This window comes from Eptatretus burgeri, chromosome 15, assembly GCF_056783735.1.
Source record: "Eptatretus burgeri isolate ZD-2024b chromosome 15, Ebu_testis_v1, whole genome shotgun sequence".
In the NCBI taxonomy this organism is placed as follows: domain Eukaryota; kingdom Metazoa; phylum Chordata; class Myxini; order Myxiniformes; family Myxinidae; genus Eptatretus; species Eptatretus burgeri.
The window spans coordinates 43,018,022-43,037,960 of NC_140975.1; the positions used below are offsets into that span (position 1 = coordinate 43,018,022).

The window sequence follows — 19,939 nt, forward strand, 5'->3', positions numbered from 1 at the left end:
TCGCGCTACCCAGTACATTCTGGTGGGACGCCTAGCTGAGCGATCCCTCCTTGAGAGTTGGAGAGTCTCCTGCTTGGCTACGGTGCCGGCGCAGCGCGTGCACTGATCCAGAGAAAGGGCGAGGCCATCTGGCGTGAGGAAGAACTTCAGGTGGAGCCAGGTAGGTGGGTGGAGCCAGCGGTGAGAAGCAGGCGGAGTCAGGCGGGTGGGTGTAACCAGTGGCAAATGTAGAGATCACAGCTTCTGAGGCAAGGCGAGCGCTCACGCTAACGAACGGCTTTGTGATCGTCTTTTATAAGATTCATGGTGCGGGGTGGGGGCGACGACACGAAACGGTGTCGTCACCCGAATCGGGCGCTCCCATTGGGCCCTGGCCGTGCACTGCCTGGCCCCCACAGCTGGAAGCAGCCTCATTTCTACATCCGGTGAGACATCGCTGAGCTGTGGAATTATCTTGCTCCGAACACCGCGACACGAATCGCCTTGCACCGAATTCCCAGGCCGTGTTCCAGCGACCGGCCGAGGGTCATGTTGGTCCTGCATGCCCGTTCGGGCACCCCCAGTGACCTGCGGTTGGCGCTGGTCAATGCATTTGTTCTGTGGTATGCCACGCAGCCCGAGAAATCTGGGCCATGCATTTGTGCCACCGCATCGAGGCGGATGTGCGGGAACACATCGGCGACTGAGGTGGCGAGCGAAGGTCAATGGGAAGATGCCATTGTAATCAGCGCGCAGACCTGAATGAAGAGGTGCGCTGTGCGCGTGTCTGTTATCGTGCATGCGGTTATTTATCATAGTGGTTCTCCTCATAGGCGGCTGCCTGAGCGTGGTGCCGCCCCCGATCTGTGTCACGGACTGAATATAAATCAGAATTGAAAAGAAGATAGATATAATTATTAGATGCAGATTTGGGTTGAAAGGAAGATAAATACAAGTAACAGATGCAGATCCAGGCCGAAAAGGGCATGCCGCGTGCGTCCTGGTACAGTGTTGGGATTTAATGCACGATTCTACTATTCCCCCAGACACAACATTCCTGCACCTGTCTCATCGTCTCTCTTGTGTTTCTCCTCTCGTGGTACCATACTACTGCAACCAGCCTCTCTTCCACTGCAAATGTACTGGTGTCTGCCGTCTTGGTATATTTCATGAATCAGAGGAAAGAGTTGGAATGAAGATAGAGATATAATTAGACCGAGCTATGAAATCCACACAACGGACTTCATCCTGTGACCCATTAGACATGAGGGAAAGGTATATTTATGTTATATTTATATTTATGCACGTATATTTATGAAATAACTAAGCCTGGTGTTGGCGCAGTGGTTAGGGCAGCGGCTTGGGATCCAAGAGGTCCTGAGTTCAAGCCCCGTTGGGCCACTGAATTAATACACCAGGGGGTTGACTCAGCCTGTCATCCTTCCGAGGTCGGCGAAATGAGTACCAGTATACTGGGCCGGTGTATACCCCGGTTAAAAATAGGTGTACCATATCCCTGTGTCGTAAAAGGCGACCAGGGTTGCGTCAGGAAGGGCATCCGGCGTAAAACATGTGCCAAATCACTATGCGGATCATACGGATGATCCGCTGTGGCGACCCCTAAAGGGAGCAGCCGAAAGAAGAAGAAGAAGATTTATGAAATAACTGTCTGGGGATCACTGTATGTTGGGTGCTATTGCCTTTGAGGCATGCGGTTTCCAGACCCACATTAATAGCCAAGTAATATATAATCTTCATTTTTATATTATCTTCGGCTCAGCTGACAGACACACTGACACACAAAATCGGCTATTCCTAAAATCTATACATATTAGTGTGTGCCCGTACGTGCGTGGCTGTACGTGCAAAAATAATAATAATAATAAATCTTTCAAACCGCGTGCCAGAAACAACAACCACACAAGCCGTTCCTTCGCTCTCGCGTGGCCGTACGTGCAAAAAAAAAACAAAAAAAACTTTCAAACAACTACACAGGCCGTTCCTTCACTCTCATAAACGACTGGATTGGGGCATTGTGTTTATCTATAAATGCGCATAAGAAATCGAGAAATTATTATAATACAGTCGGTCATCACTATCCGGAAGTCCGTACGTTGTAACCGGTAATGGGGAACGCGACCTAACTTGGCCATAACTTGGGAACCACTTGTCCGATTAATTTCAAACCTTGAAAAGGCAAACAAACAGAGATTTCTGGAATTATAGATAGATAGAAGATAGATCCTGTGGGTGCAAAACGCCAAGCAACGTGTCCTGTCATTGGTAACTAAGGAGCCCTTTCCCCCATCGGCCACGCCTACGCAGCAACGTGTCCTGTCATTGGATTGGTAAATAAATGGCCAGAACTTGGGAACCACTTTTCCGATTAATATCAAACCTTGAAAAGGCACATACTCAGGTCCCCAGCAATATACCTGGCAAATTTCAATTAGATCGGACCAATGGTTGTCGAGAAACAGCGGTCGGTCGCACGCACGCATGCACGCGCACACACAGCTGGAATTATAGATAGAAGAAGATAGATATAAAAGCGAAATGTTTGTTTGTTTGTGACCCTATTCCTCTGAGCTCCAAAGGTTAATCACTACAAAGCTTTATAGGATCACATCATTTACCACAGTGCACCTAAGTTGGGGCTTTAAACAGCCTTTTTCTCACAATTCATACATTATAAACACCTGAGCTACCACCTGCTACCATCTCAGCAAGGGGAGATCCATATATACTATGCTTCATAAAAAGCCCATTTTCTTTCGGATTTCAACCCGGATACCAATATATTTGGTGAGGTGGTAACCTCCGATCGTCAAATGTGAAAAATAACTGTCAATTAAGACCTTACCATGATCGGTAAAATTGGGGAAGGAGAAGTCACGTGACCTCTCAAATGTGCGAATCATTCAAAAACTGAACATAGTACAAATACAATCCACACATCGATGTAAAGGTAATTTTACTGCTCATCTAAAGACGTAACTCTCAAGGGTGAAAAGAGTTTGTAGAAGAAAAGAAAGGTTGCCATCTTAGCTAACTTCACCAAATATACATGCATCATAAAGTTTAAAAGAACATCGTGATTTGAGTTTTGATCATAGATGTCTCACCTCAAATGAGAATTTTTTTGGAGTGTATATTATTCGTAGAAATGGGAATTCAGTGTAAACATTCAGTGAGGAGATATCGTAGTGGGTGAGGTTAGCAACGTTGGTAACCATTATTATTTTTTTGATTTTCAAATGGTTTCCGGTCAGCATCACAAAAATATTCAATCGCAGGTGAGATACAGTACATTTCATTTCTTACATTATCAATATCTCCGACCTCTTAATGATGTCTTATCTGAGAGGTCATTCAAAAATTGCATACCTAATGCGTGGGGGTTGTGGTTTGGAGTTTGGTGGGCTATTAGGGGTGGGTGTATGTCCAAATTTTACTGAGTTTTATACTTACAGGGAGTTGGGGGTGTTTCCAGAGCCATTATGTAATGACCTTTTTCGTTACATATTAAAAGGAGTTGTAAAAGGACGTTTTGGACGTTTCTGGGTGAGCTTTCCCATAACCTTGAATGAGTTCTGATGGAGTTTTTCTCTATTAGCCATGGCTTTGCCAAGATATCTCACTGTAAGCTGGTTTATGTAAGAAGAAAAAAAAAAAAAAAAAAGAGTGATGCCACCTCCCTGAGAAGAGGAAGAAAAGGCTGCAACAGGAAAATAGGTTGTCCATCTCTATAATATATAAAACCAAAATGTTTTTTTGTTTGTGACCTTACTGCTTTGAGCTCCCAAGGTTAATTTGCGACGAAACTTTCTATGATCAGATTTGTAACCACGATGCACCTAAAAAGGCAGTTTAAACAGTTATGAGGAGCTAATTTGGCCCATTATTGCCATGTTGCACTCCAGAGTTAATTTATTTTCTGACATGAGGTAATTTCCTCACTGCAGCTTCACTACTTTACACCCTGTGTGGCCTGAAGAACTCATTAGACCCTTTACACCCCTGAGACCCTGAAAACCATTTAGACCCTTTTGAGATGTATAGACCATCTTCGACCCTTTCCAGACCTAAAGAACTAAAACCCTTTGGACAATTTCAGACCATGTCAGACCACTTTTGCTCTTTTGTCCTGAGACCCCTTTTGACATTTATACCCATTAAACACTTTCGACCCCTTTTTGACCTTTTAAGACCCTCAAGCCACTTTAGACCCCTCTAGACCATTTAGCAAATCATTTTTGATGACATTTTTTGTGCAACATTTTCAAGTTTCGACGATGAATCAAAACTGATATCCCAAAGTGAAACCGATGTTGAAAAGTGAAACAAACTACTGACCTATGGATCGTTGAATAGGAAACCAGAATGAAATGCTGTGAGAAACACCGAATGGAAATTGCCGAAAGCAAAGCTATGGGGATTATAGAGAGAAGGCGGCAAGTTGGGGACTGAAAAAGCAATGTGGAGGGGGATATGTGCCTGTAGGTGGTCAGTTGGCATGGAAAGAACTTTGGTGATCTTCCATCACTTCCATCAGGCGGTGCCGAAATTTGTTTCCCAGCCAAGCTTTCATAATATCACCCTCACTCCCAAGTAGTACTTTGGAGGTAGAACAAGCATGGATTGGAAATCTTTGCTGGTGGAATGGAACAAGGCTGCCCAGGTTACCAACTCCACCTACTGCGATATCTGCATAACGAATATTTACACTGAATTCCCGTTTTTACCAATACACACTCATTTGAGGCGAGACGTCGACGAACCCGTCAGGATAATATAATTTCAAGGATTTCTGTAAATGATTTTAATTTCACAACATCTGATGTTAATCATTTAAATTGTAAACCTCAACATAATTTCCTTACCAAAAGTAAGAACCTTAATCTGTGCAAGCAATTGAATTGTTTCCCGACCACATGGATCATCAGTTGGGTACCATTCTTACTCGAGGTTTTGATAGTTTCAGCCCAGAACCTCTCCAAACGGCGCATCCACAACCTTGGTCACGGATACACATCAGTCGATTACCTACATCAGTAGATCTACAACCTCAGCTGCATCCAGGCAGTCAGTCAACCCATCAATGCATCATCACGACTACAACTTACTCGCTAGGGAATTTAATGTAATCACATAATTACGACTTCCATCACGTACACATCTTACCTGAAATACAACATGTTGTCCACCACCCAGCACGTCCACCCCACTTACCTCTGAATCAGTGTTATTTATAACAGACTTTCTACATGCTACACTATTGTCTCCCAGCAACCGATGAAAATGGTTTCATATATATACACATTACCAGTCAAAAGTTTTAGAACACCCATATTTTTCAGTTTTTACTGAAATTTAAGCAGTTCAAATCCAGTGAATAACCTGAAATGGTACAAAGCTAAGTACTAAACTGCCAGAGGTTAAAAAAAAAGTTTAGGTTACCAAAAACTGAAAAATGATGTAAATTTCAGAGTTGTTAAAAAAGGCCCTTTTCAGGGAACAAGTAATGGGTTAGCAACTGCAGCTGTTCTGCAGCAATGGAAGTAAATTAAGCCTTGAAAGTTGATGCAAACAATTCCTTCAGGTGTCCCAACTTTTGTTGATTAGTTACAAACCCTCTGTGTGTATAAAAGCAGGGTTGGAACAACAGACTGTGTTGCTACACCCTCTGAAGCATTATTTGGACAATATTGCACTGCAGTAAGTAGTTTCTTGCTACCATAATGGTGAGAAAAAGACAATTAACAAAGGAAGACAGACAGACCATTATAACCCTTAAAAGTGTCAGTCTTTCCTTTTGAAAAATTGCAAAGAAGGCCAAGGTATCAGTGAGTCCAGTTTCCTACACCATCAAAAGGTACTTGGAAACTGGAGGAAACTCTGACAGGAAGAGGTCTGGCAGATCCAAAGCCACAACACAATCAGAAGACAAGTTTCTGAGAGTCAACAGCTTGTGTGATAGGTGGCTCACAGGACAGCAGCTTCAAGCACAGCTTAACACTGGTCGCGGTAAGGAAGTCTCAGTTTCAACTGTGAAGAGAAGACTACGAGCTGCAGGTTTGACAGGTTGAGTGGCAGGAAGAAAAAGAGGCTTTCCTGGGCCATGAAGCACCGCCAATGGACTACTGAAAACTGGAAGAAGGTCTTATGGACCGATTCATCAAAATTTGAAATCTTAGGTTCATCACACAGGGTTTTGGTACACAGTCGAGGAGGGAGGCGAAAGGATGGTTCCTCTGTATGACACAAACTGTCAAACATGGAGGAGGAAGCGTGATGATCTGGGGCTCTTTTTCTGGATCCAGTCAGCGACTTGCACAGAGTGATTGGCACCCTGAACCAAAAGGGCTACCACAGCATTTTGCAGCACCATGCAATACCCTCTGGTCTACGCAGAGTTGGTCAGGGGTTCATCCGACAGCCACATAATGACCCAAAACATACCTCCAGGCTATGTCAGAACTACCTTCGAAGAAAAGAACAAGACGGTGGGCTTGAAATCATGGAATGGCCAGCACAGTCTCCAGACTTAAACCCCAGAGCTGGTTTGGGATGAACTGGACAGAAGGGTGAAAGCAAAGCAACCTACAAGTGCAACACATTTGTGGGAACTTCTGCAACAGTGTTGGGAAGAACTTTCTGAACAATATTTGATTTCCATTGGAGAAAGAATGCCACAAGTATGTTCGGCTGTTTTATCTGCAAAATGTGGCTACTTTGATGAGTCAAAAATTTATATTCAAGGATTCAACAAAACGATTCCATGATTTCTTTTTAATCTGCAATTGTTTATTTGTTCTATGCTTTAATGTCAGAGTACATTGAAACATTAAACTGCTTAAATTTCAGTAAAAACTGGAAAAATGGGGGTGTTCTAAAACTTTTGACCGGTGGTGCGTGTGCGTGTGCGTGTGTGTGTGTGTGTGTGTGTGTGTGTGTGTGTGTGTGTGTACGTACACACACACACCCAATAATGTATTTTTACAAAATATCTCGTACTATTTTTGCTATTCGTATTGTATTTTACTAATTCTGTTGGTGTCGTTTTATGATCTTAAAGAAAACTTGTATCAATCTTCCAACTGTAGCTCCCTGTGTTAGCATAGTCTGACTCACTCTTTTAAGCTATTGATAAGTCCAGTGCTGTGTGTGGTCACAGACAGACACCGGCACAGAGACGCACACAGACACAAATCCACCAGACTCAGAGTGGACACTAACCATAGAGCAACAAAAGTTGCTTCGAAGTTATTTTTACATTTTAACAGCACATTACATTCACATTCGAGTACGAGTATGATCTCTGGGTATCATTTATAACATTTCTGCTGCTACTATTCTCTTTTTGTACACGTTACCATCCAGTACCCAAAGCTATTGTGAGAACATACCCTCCACCTCCATCAAACCCAATACTCTTATCTCCTTCCACAAACTTATTTGCTCCTTCAACTGGATCATGAACACCTACATTTTTGTATCCAATGTAACAGGTACTTTTCAAAATGTGGAGAATCTTCTTTAATCAATGAGTAAAACACTTTGGAAACCACTACTACTACTACTTCTACTACTACTGCCCCAATTCATCCCACATTCCTGTGGGCTGGCCACATGAGGTAGATTAACCAAAGTATTTCATGAACTGGCTGTGCAGGCCTGACATTCAACTGAAGGCGGTTTGGGCAGCAATTTACAATTTATTCCATGGTGCCGGCGATAACTCACCTACTCTTTACAAAAGACAACGTAGGACGTTTAACATCCACAAACCGATGCTTGGAAATTGGACGGCCGGCTTAACGTCAGTCCGAGGGACAACCTGCCTGCGATCTGAGGGACACAGCGCATTTTGTGATCAAAACACCCTGCCTGCGGAGCAGCAACCTGGCACTTCATAGTCAGGTCAGGAATCAAACCAAGACTATCTGACAGCTCAAAGGTAAGTGCACTCCTACATTGTCCGGCACTAGTTCGAATCCAAACTCTTGATAATATTAAAAAAAAAAAAAACAATCGATAGCATTTGAACATCGTACACAATAAGTGGTACAAGCAGGCCACGTGGGTCAATGCCACCGTGGACAAATTCAAATCACGATTAAAGCCGAATCCTCCAACTGCCGCTTACCATTTTGAAATCACAAAATGGAGAAGGTGCACAAGGGGGAGTGCTGCCTCATGATTGCAAAGACCTCACTGAGGGGATTGGTTTTCAAAATAGCAGCAGCTGTGGACTGGCATGGCAACATGCTATAAATAAAATTTGTTCTGTCTGCGTGGTTCTTTTCCTTTCTACATTACAGAACGATACTTTCCAAAGGGTCCCGCTCGTCATTCTGGCAGTCAGCTCGAACATCAGCCAGCCCAACTGCCAAAAGTAGAGCAATTTAAAAGTCCAATTACACACACTGCAGATTTATTTATTTTTTTTAACAAGAGGAGGAAGCTTGGAGATGGTGACTAACATCCAATTACAAGTAACCACCTTCTGGTCATTCATCAGGAATACATTACTGTTGATGAAACAGCTACTGGTTAAATCTAAAGATCGTACAACACCATAGGTGCTGCTGAACAATGAGAGCAGTCAAAAGGTATCATCCGGCACGGATGAAAGATGACAGGATCAATGGGTAACCCCAGGCCAAAAACCGACGCATTTCCATTCAAACCTCTCGAGCCTCAACCACTCTCCTTCAAAAACATACAAATTAACCACAATAACTGCAAAACACCAAAATAAATAAAGAGGTTATGAAACGGCAACAACATTACTGACCTCAAGGAATAAATATAGCCGGTCTTCTCAGGATCATGCTCCGGCGGGGAGTTGACAGCAATCATTGAGAGATCCATCGATGACGAAACAAACCTTCAAAGTGCCAGGCCCGGTGAAGGTGGCACAACTCCGTAGCTACGAGTAAGAACCGGGTGCCAACCAGTGTTAGAACTACGGGTTGCCCGGCCTAAATGATTGTGGTGACCGTGAGACTCATTTTCTCATTATTGGTAGGCAGGTGAGTCAAGCCAATTAATTTCACCAACATAGTCATAACAACCCCGAGTGTTTTTCAACCTATATTTTATACGCGTCAAAGTACAGCACCAACGTACGAGCTGCCTCTCGTATCAGATCGCATGGTGTCCCACAAAAGGTGCCCCAATAAGCACCAACAACTTTGTAAGTCCCACGTACCGTTACCTGCAGACTATTCTTCAGTGAAGGAGGGCGCAAGGCAACCCCATTCTTATATGGCACTTGCAAACACTTTGGAGAATTATTTACAAGCCAACTTGTAATTATTATTCAAAGTGTTTGTTCGTGAACACACAATGGCTTCAGAGGTATTACAGATTACGACCACAACTACTTCTTTGACGGCCACACTCATTCCCACCTTCTTGTGGGGGGGGGGGGGGGGTTAGCCGGGGAACCTTTTTGGCTCAAGTTTTCGATGAACCCACTGGTCAGGCTCGACGTTCGACCAACAGTGACTTGTTCAAGGGTGCAATTGACAACTCGTCGACTCTTCACGACAAGACACCGTGGGATCTTTCACGTTCACCAATGCTAGCAGATGCAAGGCCGGCTTAACGTCCATCCGAGGGACTAGCACACGCATTATGACGCAACGCCATGCTTGTGAAACCCCAGCGTGACAGTTCATAACCGGGTCAGGAATCGAACCCACACCTCCACACCACCCAGTCGGACGTATTACCGATTACTCCCAGTTTATAACAACTGGACATATTATTTAAGACAAATTAATATTCACGCGTATAGTCCATCAGAGGTCAAACAAGGAAGTTTTTCGATCTCATAATTAGGTTGTAACAGTTAATCTGATCAAAAATTACGAATCCATAATGCTGGGACGGGTGAACAACGGTTAAGAACGTGACATTTATTCGGACCGGTCACTTTAAACGAATCGTATTCAATCGGGACGGGATGAGGTGGGAAAGATCCCATTAATCTGGCCAACGAGACCGTGTTGTCCATCATATTACACGAGTTGCCCTACATAATGCTCGGGTGTTCGTGTGTGGTGTTACAATTCCACACAACGGTTCACAATGTGAACTGTCAGATAACGAGAAGGGGGCGCGGGTGCATATTGCAACAACACAAGAGATGGGGAATTATAATTACAACACAATCTATCGTACGTGGCGATGATCGATCAAATCACACGACGTTGGAAGCGGAGAAACAGAGAAAGCGTGAGAAGAATTTAGTCTGTCGGCGTCTTAGCGTCGGACAGGCCGAACAATAATAGGGTGACTTGCATCGTGAATCATTCAGCGAGACGGATGACGGGTTTTCAATTCAAACAGTGCGGACAGTGATTAATAAAACCACAAAACACTGCTCACCTTACACCCCGATACCTCACACTCTCCCCGTCCACGATTTGGACCGCTCCGCCTCTTGATATTTTACATCCTCATCCTGATAAGAAACAGTCCTCCGTAAGATGTTTAAATTTTAGGGATAGAACCTCCCGGCCTCATATTTCCTTATCTCTCTCTCTCTCCTCACACACAGAGCCCTTCCTCCTATCGCTCCACGAACCCCTCCCGCCCTCTGTGGGGCCTAAACGTCCGCAAATCACACTATTCGTGGTGTCGGGACGACTGTCAAATGCTCGGAATTCAGACTTTGATCTGGATCATCTGCAGCTCTCCCTCCTCTCAGGACAAAACATGGCGGCGAAATACGTTCCTGTGTCTAACACACCGCGTCTTTTTTTTCTACCTCTTAATGTGAATACGAGTGCTGTCCTCATCACCCAAAGGATGCCTCATCGTCCCCGTTTTCATACTCACCCCCTTTCACCACACAACTCATCCTCACTTTCATTTCCACCTTCTTATTTTCAAGTTCCTCCCCCCCCCCCCAACCCAACTAGTTTCCTCCCTCCCTCTATCCTCGCCTCAATGGTCACACTCCATCACACTACATCCCTCCATCCAACTCTGTTGCCATCCCAGCTGTCTTCATCCCCCTCCACCCCACATAGCCTCCATTCACCCTGTTTCCCCCTTCTCAAACGTCCCAAATTATTCACGCCACTTTGGGGACTATCTACATATTACGAATGCAAGGAGCTGGGGAAGGGTGAAGGAGGGAGAGAGTGGCCAAAAAAAAGGGGGAATGGGAGAGAAACCGGGACATTATATAATTATTACATGTCCACAATGGCCAGAAAAGCAGACCTAAATGAAAAATAAAAATAATTTGTTCGTGCAGGCATGATGGGCTTTGTTGGGGCAGGCATGATGGGCTGAATGGCCTCCACCTGTGTCCGATTTCCTTGAGGGGTAGACCAAAGGCTTTCATGAACTGGCCAGGCAGCTGTGACCATTAAGTGTCATCTGTGAAAACTTGGGAGTTCATACAACACCTTACGCTGCACAAACTTGAGAAAGACGACAAGGCAACGGTCTTTTCAACTCTTACTATGCGTTTCCGAGCATGATCTAGATTAGTTTTGTTCGTGAACTTTGAATTTCAGGCACGATGAAAACCATACGCTCAGCACCACCATAATCGGTCTGAATGCTGAATCTCACAGTTACTCTGCCCTCAGAGCACGAGACAGAGTAAATACTGTATTTTGTCCAAGTACTGCGAAACGGAAGGTTTTTGAAAGTGCCAACAAGGCAAATTTGGGTTCCACAGTGTTCAAGTAAATAATATAATTGAAATAAAAAGCTTTAAAGGTTGGAGAAAAAAGCAATTGCTTTTTTTGAAAGTTTACCGCCGTTGATGCAGCGTCTTTTACACCATCTTATCCAACGGGTTACAATAGTTATTCGTGCCTGTTAGTACAGCGGATAAGCACAATAATTGTGCGTTTTATGAGAAAAGCATGAATTTTCTGACAGTGAATACCATAAGGTTTATTTTCAGAGGTGGAGGGAAGTCAGATTTGACCTCTGAGGACCATGAGAAGTCAAATCCAAGATGGCTGCCAGTCCACCGGGTCTAATGTTCAAACGCGTTTAATTTTGGAACTAAACAGTGTAAAAAAACATTTAAGGTGTCATTTCCAACTAAGTTTGGAATGGCCATTCATTTGGTGATACTTTCGAGATCACCAGGAGCCAAGGAAATGCATTTTGATCAAGGTCAAGGTCAAATTACGTTAAAAACTTTTGGACATTCTTTTGGTAAAGACAATGGATTGGACCTATGCGATATAGCGAAACTTCGCTTCCATTTTGACACTATAGGGATAATAATACAAAAAAAATTAACAGAATAGTCCCATGCTGCTAGTCTATTTAATACTTTATCAATAGCAATGATGATGATGGTAATGGTAGTGATCAAAATCTAACAGCCTCTAGAACAGAAGCACAGTGCAGTGCACTTGAGCGCAGCATTGGCACACTCACACCGTCCAGTGCATCCTTTCTCACAGCGACAGCGGATCAATTCATGGCACGATTTTGATGCTTCGGGGAGAGTGGTCCAAAGCGGCTGCCACTCAGTTGTTTCCTTTGTCCAGCCCCAGTCAGATGGATCTGGCATCTCTGGATCCAGGACCAATGCCTGGTTCTAACAGTTGGCCTGGTAGCAAGTGCGTTTGATGTGCCGTTTGAGTGCTGCCTGGGTTGGAGGAATGTTCTCGAGAATTCTAGACTTCTGTGTGAAGAGCTGTTTCCTGGCATGATTCACTTCCGTGCTCTCACTAGTTTGGTCATACATTAGCACCACAAATTGCTCTAGCAGTAACATTGATCCTTCACTGATCTCACTTGGCATGCATAAGAGTTCATTGAAAGCATCATTCACCTCTGCGAAAGACTTCCAAGTTTCCAAGGGCAGTCTTCTTTGCTCTGCCAGCGAATGCAGATACAGTGTCACACCCGGTGAAAGCGTGAAGGACTGGGAGAGTCAGACACTGTGTTAGATTCATTGTGGCAACCATTTAGTGAACAGCTATGTAACGAAAGTTTGACCCGACACCAAAGGCAATCCACAGCTCATTGAAGCTACAGCCAGTACAACGACATCAGTATCAACGGTACGTATGGTCACCTTCTTACACCCCTTTTGCACAGCATCTGCCACATGCAGAAGTAGACGAGTGTCGGCCTCCTCCTGCGAACATGGGGAAAGGCAGGCCAAGTGTGACTCAGCCGGAGAGCAAAGGACTCCACTTCCATCTGTTGCATACAGTTCCTTGCCCTCTGCTAGAGGAAGATGAACAACTACGTGTGACAGGAAAGCAAACAATTCGGTTTTGTTATAATCGCATCGAAAGAAGTCCTTCCAGTTCTTTGGCATCACAGTAGAAGGAGCCACTCTTTTCCTGGTGCCCTTTCCCCTCTTCTGTCTTGTTGAGGCTTTGAGGCTGGCGGGTAGGTAAACATCCCAGACAAGGTCGATGCAGCTGCTTTTCTCAAGTTGAGCAGAGATGTATGGTGCAAACACTCTTTCTCCATACTCTTGAAATGTTCTTGATGTTCCCGGATTTAGCATTTGAACCACAGCTGCACCATCAAGAATTGTTGCATCAGCCATAGGCACACTTCTTTTCGAGCAGATCTGATTCCAGGCAGCGAAGTAGATCTGATTTAACCCCAATCCGAATTTTCACTCCAGTTGACAGAGCTGGCCACAAAGCAAGAGCATGGTGCTGGCAACACTGGACACCATCACCATGATCAGCAACCTGGAGTGCAAGCAGCATTCTTGAAGGAGGTTAAGGCCCTTGTGACAGTACTGGAAGAGAAGAGATGGGTTGCCTGGTTTTCATGGGAGAAGAAATTGTCCATGTCTCCGTCTCGTGTTTGACAGATGTACAGCCTCGAAAAGAGACCACAGTCACTCTTCAGTGCTGTGAGCTGTGCCTTCTGTTTTAACCGGTGGCCTACTGAACAGTGGCAACTTGTTCTTTAGAAGTGTTTGTGTGATAGGTGTTGCACACTGTTCCAGCCTTTTTCTCACAAACTTTGTGTACTGCTCCTCACCAAGAGTCTCGATCCTTCTCACAGTTTCAGCCACTTGGATGTCCACGATGTCCCTTGTGTCAATGACTAGTAGGTCTGACTGTGTTCTAGAAATGGATTCCCCATCTCTTCCAGCACTGTCACAAGGGCCTTAACCTCCTTCAGGAATGCTGCTTGCACTCCAGGTTGCTGATCATGGTGATGGTGTTCAGTGTCACCAGCACCATGCTGTTGCTTTGTGGCCTGTTGCTCAAACTCTGTAGTGATCCTTGCAATTTCTGGCCCTGCTACCATCCAGCATCTGAGTGCTCTGGGATTGTGCAGTCTGGTTCTGTGCAGTCTGGTTCCAAAATTAAGGATGTTTGAACTTTAGACCCGGGTGACTAGTGGCCATCTTGGATTTGACCTCTCACTGTCCCCTCAGAGGTCAAATCTGACTTCCCTCCACATCCGAAAATAAACATTATGGTACGACCTAACTATGCTAGAAATTTCATGCTTTTCTCATAAAATGCACAATTTGTTAAAATACGAGAGCTTATCCCCTGTACTATGTTGTTTGTGTCCTTTATGACGTCCCTTAAAGCAGTAGGTTTCCTGTTTGGAATGATTTTCAATTTTGTTTGACTGTCAGGCAGACAGACAGAGTAAATAATTATCTCACTCCTTTCTGTGCATGTGCGATCAGGATGAGATTCCATACATTTTGCCAATTTCAGAGCCAAAGCTGCAGGTTCGTATCCTGATTAATGTTAAAAATATAACATGCAAGTATTTCCTCGGTCATAGACAGACATCTGTAGACAGACAGACAAAGTGAACCAAATGCTGAACCACACTTTTTGCTTCATGTGCGTGGGGTAAAAAGGAAACCTTGTGTAATATTTGATGCAGAGCTGAAATTTTACAAACATGTACACACCATCGTAAACTGTGGCAAAGAAAAAACTGGGAATCATAAAATACACTTTCTCATCCCTGGATTATCAAGAATTGGTCTTAAACTACAAATCAATTGTACGTCCACCATTGGAATATTGTACATGTGTTTGGCACCCCTTTTTGAAGAAGGATGCTGTCAAATTGGAGAAAGTGCAGAGATGTGCTCCGAACATCGTACCAAACGAGTCACCTGAGATATCATTTATCAACTATTGGTATCCCAACCCAACAATTGCCTGCCGTTGACATGTAGCTGACATGATCAAAAGCTACAAACTCTTCCATGGCATAGAAAAGGACACATTTCCAGAATATCACTTTACCGTGGAAGAATATAACAGGACCAGAGGTCTTAAATTCAAGCTGTAGAAATGTAGATTCAAGAAAATAATTTGGCAAACAAGTTTCTCCCAGAGGATAAATCAACGAGTGGAAATCACTTCCTTCAGAAGTGGTCAACAGCCCATCAATGAATGCCTTTAAGACAAGACATGAATGTTGTTGGAAACATAAATATTACAGCTTTGATCCAGACCTGAACTTTACCTGTCCATGCTCAGCACATATAACTTGAAGATCCAGTACAACAGAGAAAGCAGAGGGACAAATAAGCAAGATATGCTTAACACCCATCTTCAAGGTATATTGTTGGAGATGTTCAAAAGGTAGGGAGGAGTGCATAGATGAATTGGACACAAAAGGGAAAGGACTTCTTCATGTGATCAATGTTACTCTCATCAACCACAAAATAACTTACAAAGTTATACTCCTACTTTCATTATCTCCTCCACCAAATGTCGACAGAGGTAAATTTATTCACTCCTGTTTGTCTGTCTGTGAGCAAAATATCTCAAAACGTTATGGATGGTTTCGGACGAAACTTGGTGGGCAGGTTGGATGTGTAACAAGGACGAATTGATTAGATTTTGGTGAAGATCCCTATCCTACAATTGATAAGTGATTCTTCAACATTGAGAGAAAGGGCCAACAACGATATCTCAAAAAAACTCATGGTTGAGTTTGGTAGTTGACAAGAACAAACCTACTAGATTGTGGTTGAGGTCAGGATCAAGATCTGGCCTATCAGTGGAATACCAAATGCAAACTGTTCAGCCTGGCGAAGTTATGCACTCTACCGATTGTCGTTCTAGTTGTTGTTTTTTTGTTTATTTGTCTTTTAAGTAATTCTTCACAATTGAGAGATGGGTCCAAATGAAATGTAGCATGATATCTCAAAAGGTTTTGGACAGATAACAAAACGTGGTTGATGAGTTGGGTAAGTGACAAGAACAAGTCGATTCGGTTTTGGTTCAGGTCTGAATGCAGATCCATCCTATCAGTGGGATACAAAAACGTCAAAATTGTTCAGCCTGACAGAGGGATGTGCTCTAGCGAGTGTGGTTATAGTTGGAGAATGTAAAGATGTGGGTCAAAATTACCACCATACTTGCATATGCTACAACTACATGGAACCAATGTGAGGTAAAATAGATGAGGTGTAAAAAATAAACCTTTGAAGAAGAGGAGAGGTAACCTGGTAAGATTGATTGTTTTGGGCATGGGCGATGGGTTTGTGACATTTCATGTTGCGCAAGTTCGTCACTCGCTCATTGCATCATCCTTCATCAGATATTAAGCAAAAGCGGCAAACGGAAAAAGAGGAAGGTAAAACGTGATAATGTGCTGCTCGATTTAAGGTCGTCACCCTGATCAATCCGAACCGGCAGGCGAACACACTCCAAACTCGGGTTCATGTCAAAAGTAAACACAAACCTCTGACACGGCACACAACAAAACTTGCGACCGGATATTCCTTTCTTTTTTTTCCTCCTCCTCACTCCGCTTTCCCATTTATATATTCTTTGGAGACGGAATGTACACGAAAGCCCTTCCCTCCACAAACCTCTCGTAATTATTACAGCTCACGATTCTATATCTGGAAGAAACCGGAAATCTCTCTCACCTTGGGCAATCTTTCAACACGGGTTAATTAAAAACTAATTTCAGAATTGCAACTTTATGACCTCCTTTGACACAAAACATCTCACCTCAACAAACATTATTTATCAAATGAAACACCAAATACTGCAATGGAGCCATCGGAAGGAACCCGAAGAGGCAAAGAGCAAATATAGTCATCAGGAGGAACCTGGATCGGATTCAGGTATCAGCTGCTACTCATCTACGATCAAACCGAACCAGGCACAGCCAAGTGACCCTTACAAAATAATTCACTTCTCCCTAGACAGATTGATAAAGTAGGGGAATGAAGAGTAAAAGGGAGATGAAAGAGGAAAAGCAAGAATTAGAATACAGAAAGATAAATGTGAAAAAATAGAAAAGTGTGAAGGAAACAAAGATCAAAGATGTCGGGAAGAACCTGAATCCCTCCTTCTCCCCTTAATATCCTCGTCAGCGAAGCGACGGGCTGTAGTTGCTCGTCCATACTATGAGAGATTTGTCTGTCTGTCTGTGTGTCAATTTTTCTCAGAGATGGCCAAACAGGTCTTCGTCAAATTTTCGGAGATTCATCCGTGAGCATTAGGAAAAAAAAAAAAAAAAGTTTCAAATTTCTATTTATTTGTTTTCAAATAACTGCGTGATAGTGCCCAAGCCTTTGTTGCTATGTGAAAGGTAATATTAAATAATTCCCAACCCCATTCCTTAGTAGATTTAGGAAAGTGTTTTCAGCCCCCGACAAAAAAATTGATTTCTTAAAAATGCCAACATGAGGATTATAACAGCACTGGGCAACGCCAGGTACCGCTACTTGTAATCTATAAAACAGTGATGCTGAAGACAATAAAGCAAAAGGGTTTGTGCTTTCGGTAAAGGTATTCAGATTTGACTCGATACTAATACTGTTACACCAATAGCAGGGCTAATAGGATTGCCTACAGGTACGTGCACTTGACTCAGAGTTGTCTAACCCTGGTTTGAATCTCTAACGAGCTACAAACTGGTATTTCACATGCAGGGTGATACATCAGGGTTTGCGCCATTCATCCGAAGGACGTTACGACATCCCACAGTGTATTTTGTGAAGAGGAAGCAAGTTATCGCTGGCACCCTGGCCAAACTCTAAATCCCTGCCGTAATTGGCAGGGGCACTACATTAGTGACACGGCTGCACCTCACTAGTAATGCAACCAGCAGGTCAAATTCAGAATTGAATCTCACTCTGACATGCATGCGCCAACAACAACCCCCACGGCATACCAGGCAACAGCTGTTGTTTTGGCAGTTCAATACAGCTCACCAAATCCACCAAACAGTTGGAATCACCTGCTCCTAATAACAACACCACCATTGAAACTTGCACAATGACAGAGCCAACAAGAAAATAATTGTGTCCAACTTCTCAAACCAAGCAATAACCTTGGGAAAGACAGGTGTGGAATACTGTACCAGTAAGGAAAAGAAATAAAATAATAGAGCACTAGTACGGTTCAGAGGACCTGGGTTCAATTCTTCATCTGGGTGTGTAATTTTTCCAACATATCCATCCATCCATCCATCCAGGCCTGTCGCTTGGGGGGGGGGGCATTTGGGTGCAATGCTCCCCCACCATGGCGCATTTGGTGCCCCCCCCACTTGTACGCCACCCATTTATGCCCTGTTGCATAAATGTGCTTATGTGAACATGAACAACTTAGTGTTTAAGGACGAGCGCCCACTGTGAACTCCTTGCTGTTTAAGAGTTCACCTGTGTGAACTAAAACCCCTTATTCCAGATGTTCAACGTGGTGAATAAATATAATAAGGCCTTCTTGGATAAACTGTTCTTTAATAATATCCTTCTTTGAATAACAGTCAAGAGATAATATAAGTGTGCGCTTGCCAGCGAATCTCCAAAAGCAATTGGCAAGACAATACAGTCCAAGACCACAAGATAAAAGATAATAACGCAAGCACCAACACCAGCAGCCAAGACGACAGACAGCCGCAAGACCTCGTGTCGAATGTCGATGCTGTGGGTGGTTTTATATATACATCGTGGATCATTTAGTTTTAAGGAATAGCCAATCAGCGTCTTCGATATGGAGGCCCTATTAAGCAGGTTACCTGATTGGTTGTAAGTTAGGTATAAATGTAATATAGTCATAATATGACAATATGAATAAGGAAAAGACATAAATTTACATAATTAAAGATGAAGTGCACCGCATGACCTTCACAACCCTCCATCTTACAAAAGTAATTTTATAATAAAAATTTTAAAAATGTGTGTGTTTGCAATCGTGCTTACATTTGAAATTACAGATAAAACCTGTTTTTGGTGCATGCATCATTTAATAAATAAAACAGTCAACCGTCAAATGTCGCGAGTCGTGAGATTAGCGACACGAGTCACGAGGGACGAGGGACGAGTCACGGAGAGCGCGAGCTCGCAGCAGGAGAAAAAGACATGGATATACGAAAATGGCTAAGAAACGAAAAAGGTTGTGGTTGTGGTTGTGGTTGCGGTTGCGGTCAGCACCCGCCGTGGTCGGCTGCTTTGTACTTCTGATGTTTAAGTTAAATGTTGTGTTTGGTGCTTTGCATATTCCATATCTAGTGCTTTGTGCATAACCTTACCTCTGTGTGATTGACTGCTTTAAATGCGGACTTTGTGGTATCTTCAGGCTGGTCGTATTTGCTGTTGATAGTTTAACGTGATGATCGCAGGTCATAGCCTACTGTATCTCATTTGAAAGTGCACTGATTCCGGTGCCAACCTCCCCTGTTTAGTCATTGTATCTCTGGTATATTAATTTTCTAATGCCAATTCTTGACAACACCTTGTATAAGTGCACCTGAATTGGTGCCAATTGTCTAATCATTGAATATCTGCATTGTGAATGTGCCAGTTTGTTGCGGCTCTCCTGCATTCGAATAATTTCAGGCCAAAAACATCGGAACATATTAAATCTAGCTGAGATCAATTTGGTTAGTATGCGACGGCAACCTCAGTATAGATGTGTCAATGCTGCATGAATACAATAGCATACCGGGTCATCAAAAAATTAAATATTATAATTGTGCCCCC

The 19,939-nt window shown here is 43.4% G+C and overlaps 1 protein-coding gene across 7 annotated transcripts in view; it reads right to left on the minus strand.

Moving 5' to 3' along the window:
- The window catches only part of LOC147012054 (SUN domain-containing protein 1-like), a 70,443-nt gene that overhangs the window by 37,333 nt on the left and 13,171 nt on the right, over positions 1-19,939 (minus strand). Inside the window, exons 1-2 of one of the 7 annotated variants that reach the window (XM_085858154.1) lie at positions 10,381-10,825; positions 8,780-8,914 (exon numbers count right to left, since the gene is read on the minus strand). The exons of 2 other annotated variants lie outside the window; for them this stretch is intronic. In XM_085858154.1, the coding sequence (XP_085714280.1) occupies positions 8,780-8,856 (77 nt within the window). In that variant the 5' untranslated portion in view covers positions 8,857-8,914; positions 10,381-10,825. Of the gene's footprint in view, positions 1-8,779; positions 8,915-10,380; positions 10,826-19,939 lie in introns of those variants that run through there. 4 more of the 7 variants (XM_085858148.1, XM_085858150.1, XM_085858149.1 and 1 more) reach the window with 4 other exon arrangements.